Below are 12159 nucleotides of genomic sequence, written 5' to 3' on the forward strand. Positions count from 1 at the left end.
CACAACTTTGCTTTTAGCATTTTAACATTGTAATTAATTTAATGTTGGAGGCATACATCCCGACTGTAATGTCACAGTTGGTGTTATGTTGTGATTGGCTTGTTTTCCAGCGGATTTTTGCATGCACAAGGTTTACAATAGAAGAAGGTAACAATAGTGTTTGAGGCTCACGATATGCCATTACCATGTACTTTTATTATTTATCTATGCCTAGGTAAATACAGTTTTCTTATTCTACAGCACCTTTTTAGGAATAAAAAAAGTTTTAAATCTTTTATGCAGTATGTGTGTGTATAATTCACCCACATTTTTTCCTCACGGACGTTGCTTTTATTTTTCTTTGTGGGGTTGAACTATCTCTCTGTGATCTCTCTTGCTACTGTATTTCTTTCTGTCTTTTCTCATTAAACTTCTTTTGCTTCTTTCACTCTACCTTCGCGAGGTGTGTCACTGGCTCTGTTCCACACACTTACAAATACATCCATTATCTGGAGAAGGCTTTTAAGAGTTGAGTGAGAAGGAGAGCAAAAGAAAGAGGCAGATGAAGTGTTAGGACAAGGTGACTGCTCTAATGATGTTTCTTTTTGATAGCTCGTTCTGATTGCCCGAGTGTTCTTACGTCGAGAAAAGTAGCCCTCATCAAACCAAAAGAGCAGTTATAGATTTCTAACAACCCTCTCTGACCGCTAATGGTCCAAAATGAAAGAAAGCGAGGAAGGAGGGGATATTTTAGTCTGTTTTTGCCCCCTAAATTTATCTGAAAATGTTTGAAGTGCTCCAACGTTTTCAAAACCCGGCGGAAAATGGCTTTTTTAAAGAGAGGTCTCTTACTACAGTTTCACTATGTTTTCTCCTCTGCCTTTCATTCTACCCTACTCATATCTGTTTTCTTTCTTTCTTTCTTTCTTTCTGTTGTGGTTTATTTATTCGAGTTATCTTGGTTTTGTTTCTGTCTCTTTTTCACATGCTCATTTTTCCCATTTTTTACACAATTTGAATACATTTGCATCATAATCTAAAGAGCAACACATTTACTTCTCTATTATAATGCTGGTGTTTCACTCAAAACTTTATCCTGACTTTTTTTACTGAAGTTTCAAAGCCAATAGAGAATAAATAATTGTCTTATACAACTGGAGACATTTCGTAAGTCACCTACATGTAGATCTTCAAACCGGCTGCCGAACCTCCCTTCACATAGTGGTAATTCAGGATCGCCGTCTCCCCTGTCTTTAGGACATTATTTGAAGAGTTTGGTTCCAAAACGCAATAAACGCCATTTTTGAAAAAAATGAGTTACTGCCAAAATCAGTATTACATCAGGTCAGTATTTAAAAGTAAATTCTTAATTTTACACAAAATTCAATATCCGCCGTGTCATTCTGTCATCTTTTCTCCCTTTTTTCCCAAAATGCGATAAACGCCACTCCTCCTTTTTTACAGAACGCAATAAATCCACTCCACAGATTACAGCGCACCATTCCACGCAATGTAAACAAACAATAGCGGCGCGTTGAGTACACGGAATCCTAGTTTTCCTCATCTACTTTGTACTTCGTGATCAACAAACAAAACAAAATAATACTTTAATTGCATTGATAAACCTGTGATGGTTTCTGTGACGGGAAAGAAACGCCATCAACATCTAATAATTTACACGAGAGGCACTCGGAGACGGCTGCTTGTTCTCCCGACAGCATCAAGCTTCTCTCATGCTAACACATTGACCCCAGGGAAGCTTATGAAAAACCTTTCCATTATCAAAGTCAACGAAAATCGAGCAGGACCAAAACATTTTACAGCTGATCGCTGTGAAAAATGTTAAGCTACGACGTACAAGTATAACCGCAGCAATGACAGTGTTCCTAATATGACAAAGTAAGTGTTTTGATAAATTACATTAATGTTTATTTTTTTAGTCAGTGTGTACAACTGTTCAACTAAATGAATATAAAATGGCAAAGATGAATGCACATTTGTACATTTGAATTAATAGATTTTTAGCATTTTGAAACAAAAACTGTCATGGATTTATTGCATTTTGTGGAAAAAATAATTCGTTTTTATAATAAATCGTTGAAAATCAAGTTATGGATTTGAATTTTTTATGTTTTTATAACCTAAAGATGCTATGGGAAAGTTTGTAACAGAAAATAGTGGTTTTCATCTTGTCACTTTCTTGGTATAGAAAACACGTTTTTACCGAAATTTGTCAAAATGGATTTATTGCGTTTTGGAACCAAACTCTTCATTTGTTCCAGAGATAATTTTAGCCACTAGTACAAGTTAAACAAACAGAAACTGGTAAAGTTCTGACCAGATATGTAACCACGACAACACACATGCGTTCGATGATACTGTCTTTACATAGCTTTGGTAGATTTATTGTATAGCTGATTTATACTGTTTGCTGAACTTAACAAATACTAGATGAAAAATGTATATTTTAATGTCTATTACATATAATATAATCTTTCTTTCTTTCTTTCCTTTTTAAAATTTCATCATTATTCACTCACTTTCAAGTTCATAGTAGGAAAAAATTCTATAGAAGTCAATGGTGTTCAAAAATGGTTAGAAACAGTGCTCAAAATATCTTCCTTTATATTCAGCAGAACAAAGAAATTTATACTAGCTTGTTACAAATTGAGGGTGAGTAAATGATGACAGAACTTTTTTTTTGGGTAAACCAACCCTTTTAAAGGCAGGGTGCACGATTTCTGAAAAACACTTTGGGAAAGGGAGTCGGGCCGACTACCAAAATACACTTGTAGCTAATCAGCAGTAAGGGGCGTGTCTACAAATCGACATTGTTGCCTGGGTTGCATATGTGTGGGGCGGGTCTATCAAAAGAAGGACCAGATTCTATCGGGGTAGGGGCGTGTTTGTTTAGGTGATTTCAAATGTCAACATTGGCTTTCAGAGATCATGCACCGCACCTTTAAGCCTGGGATTCCCAAACTTTTAATTTTAACAGGTGTAACAGGCTTTATGCCCTGCTGCACTTCTTCCTGAACTTCAGCCAGCTCCTTGTTTCCTGTCTGCCATTATTGGACAAACTGATTAATCCAGGTGTGTCTGATTAATGTTGTTGTGACTACTGGGGTCAGGCACACCTGGATTAATCAGTTTGTCCAATAATGGCAGACCGGAAACAAGAAGGTGGCTGAAGTACAGGAAGTAGTGCAGCTGGGCATAAAGCTTATTTATCTCAGGACCCACAACAATAATAGTCATTTTTTAATGGTATATAAGTATAAACCAAAATACCTTTTTGGTATGTCATATTCAAATATTTGTCATTGCTAGTCTCTAATTGGACTGAACTGTTTAAAAACACAGTTTGAAAACCCCTGCTATAACTTTTTTAATGGTTTTGTCCTTTTTAGAGCTTGACATTAGATGTCATGCTCATATGACATTGTTTAGTAAGTGTAGTTGTGATTTTTTTTTTTATTTGACAATCTTCTTAATATTCGGTTCTGTGTCCCCACTTATGTCTTAAGGGTTTTATGCTTCTAACTCCCTCCTTCTCTCTCTCTCCTCTCTCCAGCAAGCAGTAAAGGAGAATGGAAGGATAAGAGAGGCGGAGGAGAAGCAAAGAAAAGCAAGGGCAGCCAAAGAGAAGGCCGAACGAGAGAAACGGGAGCGGCAGATGAAGAAGAAGAGATTGCTGGAGGTCAACACAGGTAAGATGTTTATCAGTCACAGAAGTAACTCATTTAAAGTTTTTGTAAGTGTAAGCTATATAAAATCACTTTTGAAGATGGATTAAAAAGTCCCAGCATCTTAGGTTTTTGTTTTACACAGATTGTGGGTGGAATATGAGTGAGCGTGATCAAGTGTTTATCTGTGTTTTCCTCATTTTCAAATTTTTTAAACTGTTACCCTGAGTACAGCTTATGGGCCATTTTAAAAAATTCACTTAAAGGCAGGGTGCATGATTTTTTAAAAACACTGGAAAAAGGAGTCAGGCCGAGTACCAAAACACACTTCTAGCCAATCAGTGTCTACTAACCGACATCGTTGCCTGGGTTGCGTATATGTGGGGCGGACCGATCAAAGGAAGGTCCAGATTCTATTGGGGTAGGGGCGTGTTTGTTTAGGTGACTTCAAATATCAACATTAGGTGTGTTTGAGATCATCCGGCGCTGCGCAGACCGATCGGCGAGGTTTGCCGCTTGCAGTCAAGGGAAGACCTGAAGACGGAGTCGTCAAGCCGGACACCTGCTGCTTGCCGTAGTGACGTGTGTGCCGTGATTCCTTTTTTTAATCGCAAATGAAGTGAACTACATTAGAATTTAATAAAAAGTTGCAACCAGAAACATTTTATATCGAATATTTTAATTGCTGCTTATACTGTATGCCCGAAAATAACGTGAAACAAGCCTACATTATTAATACCAATAGAGTTTGGTATTTTCATTTTATTTCACGACACAATATAACATATTTATGCATATAAACGTGTTTTTTCCTGTTACAAAAACGTGAATTTATAATGTTTATTAATGGAACTAAAGGTTGGATTAAACTTGAAACGCATGTGATTTGTTGTCATAAGTGAGGCGACCAATCACGAAGAGCTGTGTCATCACTACTCCGTGCAGCCACTCTGGAGAAGACTGCACTGGCTGAGCTAGCCTTATACTCTCGAAACGCTCTCGCGGTACTTTAAAACTATGCGACACAGTCACGTGCCTTCAGCGCCAGCTAAAGTCGGGCAAAATTACTAACCGGCATGCCCTGCTTCAAGTCAGCCGCCGATCAGTCTGCGCAGCGCTGCATGAAGTCGAACACACCTAGTGGCTTTCATAGATCATGCACCCCACCTTTAAAGGGATAGTTTACCCAAAAATGATAATTCTGTCATCATTTACTCACCCTGTTGTTACAAATTGATATTAAAGGAGACATAAAGGGGACCTATATTAAAGACTTTTTTAAGATGTAAAATACATCTTTGGTCTCCAGAGCACATATGTGAAGTTTTAGCTCAAAATAACATAGATAATTTATTATAGCATGTAAAAATTGCCACTTTTTAGGTGTGAGCAAAAATTTTTGGGTGTGTCGCTTTAAATGCAAAAGAGTTGATCTCTGCACTAAATGGCAGTGTCGCTGTTGGATAGTGCAGATTAAGGGGCGGTATTATCCCCTTCTGACATCACAAGAAGAGCCGAATTTGAATGACCTATTTTTTAAAATGCTTGCAGAGAATGGTTTACCAAAACTAAGTTAGTGGGTTGTTTTTTTCACATGTTCTAGGTTGATAGAAGCACTGGGGACCCAATTGAAGAGTTTCGTTGCAAAACGAGATAACCACCGTTTTTTTAATTGTTTCGAAATCTTGTTTTTTGGTTGTGCATTCCAATTAATTTCAATGCAACTGCAGTTGGTTTGTTTTGATTTAAACCTTCATAACTTAAAAAATATACAGCTAAGAAGCACCATAAAACTAAAGAATAACATGATAACATAATAATAAACATGTTTTGACCTAAATGTTAAAAAATGGATTTATCTCGTTTTGCAACGAAACTCTTCAATTATAGCACTTAAACATGGAAAAAGTCAGATTTGCATGATACGTCCCCTTTAATATCTTCCGGCTAAGCAATATTTGTAACCAAACCGATTTTGAGCACCAATGACTGCTATAGTAGTATTTTCTTTTCTACTATGGAAGTCAGTGGTGCTTCTGTTTCCTAGTTAGCTACAAATATCTTTGTGTTCAGCAGAACAATGGCATTTTTACAGGTTTGTAACATTATAAGGGTAAATAATGACAAAATTAGAATTTTTGGGTGAACTACCCATTTAATACTCTTGTGTTTTGTACCATTTTCTACTGCTCTGTCTTGGTTTTGAAAACATGTGTTTTGCGAGAACGATCCTTTCATTATAGTATTTTCATATATTTGTAGTATTACAAAGTTGTTACTTGGTGGTTAATGTAGCATTACATTTTACAGTTTGGCATTTGGCAGACTGATCCAGAAGCTTATATTGCATTTAAGGGATGTTGTATTGGTTTGTGTGTTTCTTGGGAATGGATCCCATGACCTTGGCATGCTAGTAATACGCTATATCGGTAGAATCTCCATCTATTCTGAATCGACATGTGCAACCACACACGTGCTTCTTCTAATGTGCACAGAGACTACTTTACACATCAGAAAACACATCTGAGCTAGCATCAACATTTTAATGAAAAAATGGAATTCAAAATGATATTAGAGATGTGATTGGATTACAAACAGGTTTTCTGCTCTCGTGAGACACACACACATGTGAAATGAAGAGCGAAGAGAGTTCAGTTTATTATAATGCATGTTGCCACTGGTGTTTGCCTCCCACTGTTTGAAGTATATTTGTGAGGGTGTGTACACACACACAGCGTGCATCCGGTGTTGACTGGGATGGGTTTTGTGTCAGTATCAGGTCTCACGCTGGGTCAATACAGCAGTAGAGCAGCCCTGCAGTGCATTCTTTATGCACTTATTATACACACACGCACACACACTTACAAATACCATTATACAGAGAGGAGATCAGTGGTCACATTATCTCATAGCCCGTAAAGTTTACTGTGGTGGGCAGATTTGTACAGATCAGGTTGGGGATAAGAGAAGGAGGAGGGGTTTAAAAATGGGGTTGGGCTTAGTGTCACATGACATGAATCATTATAGCAAAAGATGTTTCTGATATCAGAAGGTCAGGTAATGTCAGTCAGTAGTTTAAGTAGTTAGACATCTGGGGATTTATGAATCATGGTCTAGTACGTATTAATTATGCACCGCTTTGACCTAATTTGCATATAATATTTAATGTGCGTAATATGAAGGTTATTGTCTCAATGTCGTGTTATACAGCTTGATGCATCTGCACATAAGCAGTCTCTTGCATAATAAATATGACATACAAAAGGCCAGCAGCAAATAGGGTCAAGGTTGAAATACTGTAGTTCAAACTTGAGACATCATGTTTAAGGCGAACGCTGTAGTTAACTTTATTGCATTTGTTCATGCTAGTCACGTTAAAGGGCTTTTAAAGAGAAGGTAAGTAGTATGAATATTAAGTGACACGTTGTGTATAAAGAAGGTAGGGAGCGATTACATTTTTTATATCTGTTTAGAAAAGCATAAGACTCACTAGGGATGGATATATTACTCTGTCGTGTAAGTCAAGGTTTTATATAAGACAACTATTCCAAGACGTGAATGATTCTGCTGGGCTTTTTTCTGTCTGTGTATTTGTGTTTTTTTCTTCACTGCTGTCCTTCACTTTCATTAAAAACAAATCTCAGTGTTTATGTCTCAGGAGCAGGTCTCTAATAAAGCTTTTAAGTAAATGTAGATTTTATTAAATGACTCATGACACAGTCATTCAGAACTTAAGTGCTTTTGTTTCAACTTAATGAGAATCCACCACTTATATTCACTGAAAACATGTTGTTGCAGTCTGTGCTCAACAGAGGGCAGTGCACACTGTCCAGGCACAATCTGGTTTATTTATGCGTTTGGATGTGTTCAAGAGATTTCAGCTTTATGTTTAACTCTGATTATATCCTCAGTAAAGACACGCTGTTTTTGTTTTGTCTTTGTCATTCTGTCTTGTTTATTGTTTGAATACACGTTTCATTATGTGCATCAGAATATTAGTCATTTAGTTGCTGTGTTGGGGGTTTAACTGTAGTAAGACGCATGTAGCAAATGTGTGTTGTGGAGTTTTTCTGACTGCAATCGGGACTTCAGTTTCAGTTATTCAGTTAAAACCTTTATTGTTGTAAGTATAAAATACAGAAAGTTATCTGTTTTCTGCTATCTGTCTCAGAAGGTTACTTTGTCAGTTTGGTTGGTTTCGTGATTACGCGTCTAGACAGAACTTTAATTTCGGTCTCTGTTTGTTTAATTGTCTGGCTATTGACTAAACTTAAATGTGGAGCAAATGCTTTGTTGAGAATAACACATTCCTAAAGTTTCCTAAAGACAAGGGGAGACGGTAATTATGGATCATTGCTATGTGAAGGGAGGTTTTGCAGTCGATCTGTAGGTAACAATGTATATATTAATTTTACACAGTAACGTAAGCTCAGTGTAGTTTTTGATTCGCTTTGATTCATTTTTTTTAATTTGAACTAAGGTAATATACTTGTTATTTATGTTGCTCGTTATCAGAAATAAACTACTCTTAAAGGTGGTGTGTGTAAATTTTAGCGCCATCTAGTGGTGAGATTGTGATATTGCAACCAACAGCTCACTCCTCAATTTCAAAATGCATATGTTAGCCGCCACAGAACAAACATGACGTCATCTAACTGTGGTAGTGGGTTCACACCAGCCGCGTTTGAGTCGTCAAATTCGCATCTACCGCGTCTAGTTTGCCGTTTGAACATTTTGAGTTTACTCGCTTAATTCACAAATTAAATTTTAGTCATCGAGACATTAACACGGAAATTTGCGTCACGAGAGGGGCTTCTGCGACTCTGCTCGCTTCCTGTAATCACGTCACTACTAGAGCAAGCTCATGATTGGTTAACGCGGCACGTTTTCCGCCAAAGTTCACATTTTTCAACTCGTGCGTTTCCGGCGGCAACGCTCAATTCGTGTCATTCGTGCGAACGAGGAGGAATCGGATCTACCGTGCAGCGCTAAACACCTCATTCCCGCCGTTAGACCTCCAGATGTGCATCAACACGTCTTCAAATTTACTTAACATTGAAATCACTCGGGCTTGACACCTCTACCGTGCCTTGTTTGAACGCAGCATAAGAGAATGTAGGGCCAAAACACGCTCTTTAGGGCAGTTTGTCCGTTTAGGGCTACTGTAGAAACATGACGATGACTTCCATGTAAAAAGAACCCACAATGTATGTAGGCAAAAAATAGGGGTGCACCAATAAATGCCGATATACACTAATAATACGTGGCCGATAGCTATACTTAATCGCACAGCCGATATTATTCACAGCTACTACGGCTTTTGATCAGTAAGTCCTTATTGATCTGAAATCACTGTTGGTTTGAGTCTTTTATAACATGCTTTAAAAAAGCAACACTCGTTAAACATAATCATTATACATATTCTTTATTATCATGAAAATACCTGAAAAGGTTTGAAAAACACCAATATAAATATTTCCTTAAGACATTTCCTGGATCTGCGTGTCATAGCTGCATGTGTGTGGTTCTTCGTCTACAGCGCATATTGAGTTTTTGCACGAGAGCGCCCTCTGGCTTTGGATGTAGTGGCATTTCACCGTAGTTTATTGAGAAGCATAGCAAGCATTATCGACTGATGTATCGGTGCACCCCTAATAAAAAGACTCATTCTAAGGTTATAAAAACATAAAAGTTGATTTTGTAAGCTTTTTCTTCACCACTAATAATATAGTTTTGTATATTCTTTCAAGAGATCCTTCTGAAAGTTACACAAGGCACCCTTAAAGGACTATTAATTCTTTGCAGAAGTTTACCGGAAGTTACGTTTGTTCTTCAAAAGCAGTTTGTTCACGTTGTTACTGCTGAAACCATTTGTAGTCTACACTCTCTCTGGGATTTGTCCAGGGATTGTTTGATTTTTGGCCAATCACACTTATTTTTCGGAATCTGTGTGTGTGTCACGCACATCAAATAAAGATCCCGTAAAGACACGTGATGTTTATTGAATTTGTCATCGTGCACTTGTTGGAATTTCTTCGCAACGTCTTAAGTTTGCTCATGATCCGCAATTTCTCTTTTGAGAAACCGCCCACGTGTATTTATTTTGTGGTTCGATCATAAACTAGCGCATGATGTGATGTTCTGTTAGGGGCCGTTCACATGTCACGCCTAAATAAATGCATGGAAAACGCTAGCCGTGTAGGTTCTTGTCAAATGGCTTGCGGTGTGCGTGCGGCATTCTGAAAAGTGAAGATGTTTTTAACTCGATGACGTGCGGACGTGCCTGGAAACAATGAGCACGTCGCGACCGTGTCGCTTCCATTATGAGCGCGCATACCTCGCGCCTACATTTGAAATAACGAACTTGAGCGCGCAAAAGAAACTATATGTTTTCAATTGTTTCCAATGGAAGCTCTGCGTTTTCCAAAAAAGCCAGCAGCCAGCGGTTTTCTTCCGCGCTAAAAAATATTCCACTCCGCTCGTTAATGTCAGTTCTCATACGGCTGTCCAATCACAGTGGAGGAGGGGCGGGACAGTACCACTGCAACCAACCAGCTCACATCTGAAGTATCACAGCTACCTGAAGAAAGCTGGCACTCAGCTGGAAAAACAGAGGCATTCGGCGTCCTCCAGGCGTTTTCAAAAGTTTTGGTGTGCACAACCTATCATGCTGCCGAGTGATCTTAGCTTCAGGACGGATAGTTTCGAGCACCCTTATCTCTGGTTCATTCCAGTTTGCAGACATTTGTCATCGTAAAGTTTGATATGCGTTTAAAAACTCTGTGTGAAAGAGCTGAACGATATTTTGTTGTTGCAATGACACGCGCATCCTCACTATGACACACCCCTTATGGCATTGTTCCTGCCTTTTATTCACACAGGATGGCTTCTGGAAATGTTACCTCACTTTACGGGAGCGATTCCAGAATCAATTACAGGCCATGTTTGCGTTCCCACAGAATGGCACATTGGCAATTTTATGGGAATTTTCTGGGATCAACGTGCTATGTGAAAGGGTCTCTCTCTCTCTCTCTCAGTTGATGAGTTTACCAGTAAGCAATATTTGTAGATGTAAAGACACTATTAGGCATTTATTTTGGAAGACAATGTTATGAGCTATGTAGTTTCGATTTAAAAATAAATATTTTGCACATTCAGAAGAGCAAGTATCCCAAGCATGCTATGGGTACCTCCTCTACTGTTTATATGTGCACTCCATCTCTCGCTTTCCTCATCCTTTCATCATCATCAATCAAACACCAGCAGAATCCTCCTGCAAGGACTGACTAGAGCATGCAGGATCCCTTAATGTTTTAACAGTCTCTCTCTCTCTCTCTCTCTCTCTCTCACTCTCTCTCTCTCACTCTTTCTTTACTTGCACTTTGGGTTGAGTGACAGAGCCACAGGTGGAGGGGTGTGTGCTGATTCAGATGAGATACAGGACACGTATGTGGTGGTGGTGGTGGTGGAGACTGTGGATGTGTGTGATACTATGGCAGTTTCCCAGTCGGTCTGAGCGTGTATAAACGCAGCTCTTTCAGAAGGCCTCAGGTGTCTCTTCAGCTAATACTCCTGCCTGTCCAGTCAACCCGTGTGATTGATCTCTCATCCGCCTACACCGCGCCTCAGATCCCTCTCTTACCCAGTGACACCTGAGTTTGAGTGCGAGCATGCGTAAATCGTTATTTTCGTTTTGTAGAAACAAAGAAGTATTGTCAGCTCTGTTTTGCTTAGACTGTCACATAAGATGAGTTAATTTTAAGTTATTATTGTATTAAAGGATTAGTCCATTTTCTTAAAAAAATCCAGATAATTTATTCACCACCATGTCATCCAAACTGTTGATGTCTTTCTTTGTTCAGTCGAGAAGAAATAATGTTTTTTGAAGAAAACATTCCAGAATTTTTCTCATTTTAATGCACTTTTAATGGACCCCAACACTTAACAGTTTTAATGCAGTTTAAAATTGCAGTTGAAAGGACTCTCAACGATCTCAAACGAGACATAAGGGTCTTATCAAGCGTAATAATTGTGATTTTTGGTAAGAAAAATAAAAAATATGCACTTTTGAACCACAGCTTCTCGCCTTCCTCCATTCGTGTGACGAGCCAGCGCGACCTCGCGTAATTGCGTAATGACGTCAAAAGGTCACGTATTACATATATGAAATGCACATTTGGGAACCATTTTAAACAATAAACTGACACAAAGACATTAATTAGTATCATTCAACATACAACAATGCCGGAACGGTCCTCTTTCTCCACACTTGTAAACACTGGGGCGTAGTTTTGCATACGTCGGAGGACGACGAGAAGTTGTGGTTTGAAAGTGCATAGTTTTACTTTTCTTGCCAAAAATGACAATCGTTTCGCTAGATAAGACCCTTATGCCTCGTTTGAGATTTTTTTATTTAGAGTCCTTTGAAACTGCAATTTTAAACTGCATTAAAATTTGTATGTGTTGGGGTCCATTAAAGTCCATTAAAATGACA

At 38.4% G+C, this 12159-nt stretch overlaps 1 protein-coding gene across 4 annotated transcripts in view; it reads left to right on the forward strand.

The window, feature by feature from the left end:
• The window catches only part of diaph3 (diaphanous-related formin 3), a 391776-nt gene that overhangs the window by 267909 nt on the left and 111708 nt on the right, over positions 1–12159 (forward strand). For all 4 annotated transcript variants that reach the window (XM_073876167.1, XM_073876164.1, XM_073876165.1 and 1 more), the window contains one exon: positions 3554–3689. In XM_073876167.1, coding sequence (XP_073732268.1) covers positions 3554–3689 — 136 coding nt within the window. The remainder of the gene's footprint in view (positions 1–3553; positions 3690–12159) is intronic.

The sequence above is a fragment of the Misgurnus anguillicaudatus genome, chromosome 14 (genome assembly GCF_027580225.2).
Source record: "Misgurnus anguillicaudatus chromosome 14, ASM2758022v2, whole genome shotgun sequence".
Lineage (NCBI taxonomy): Eukaryota > Metazoa > Chordata > Actinopteri > Cypriniformes > Cobitidae > Misgurnus > Misgurnus anguillicaudatus.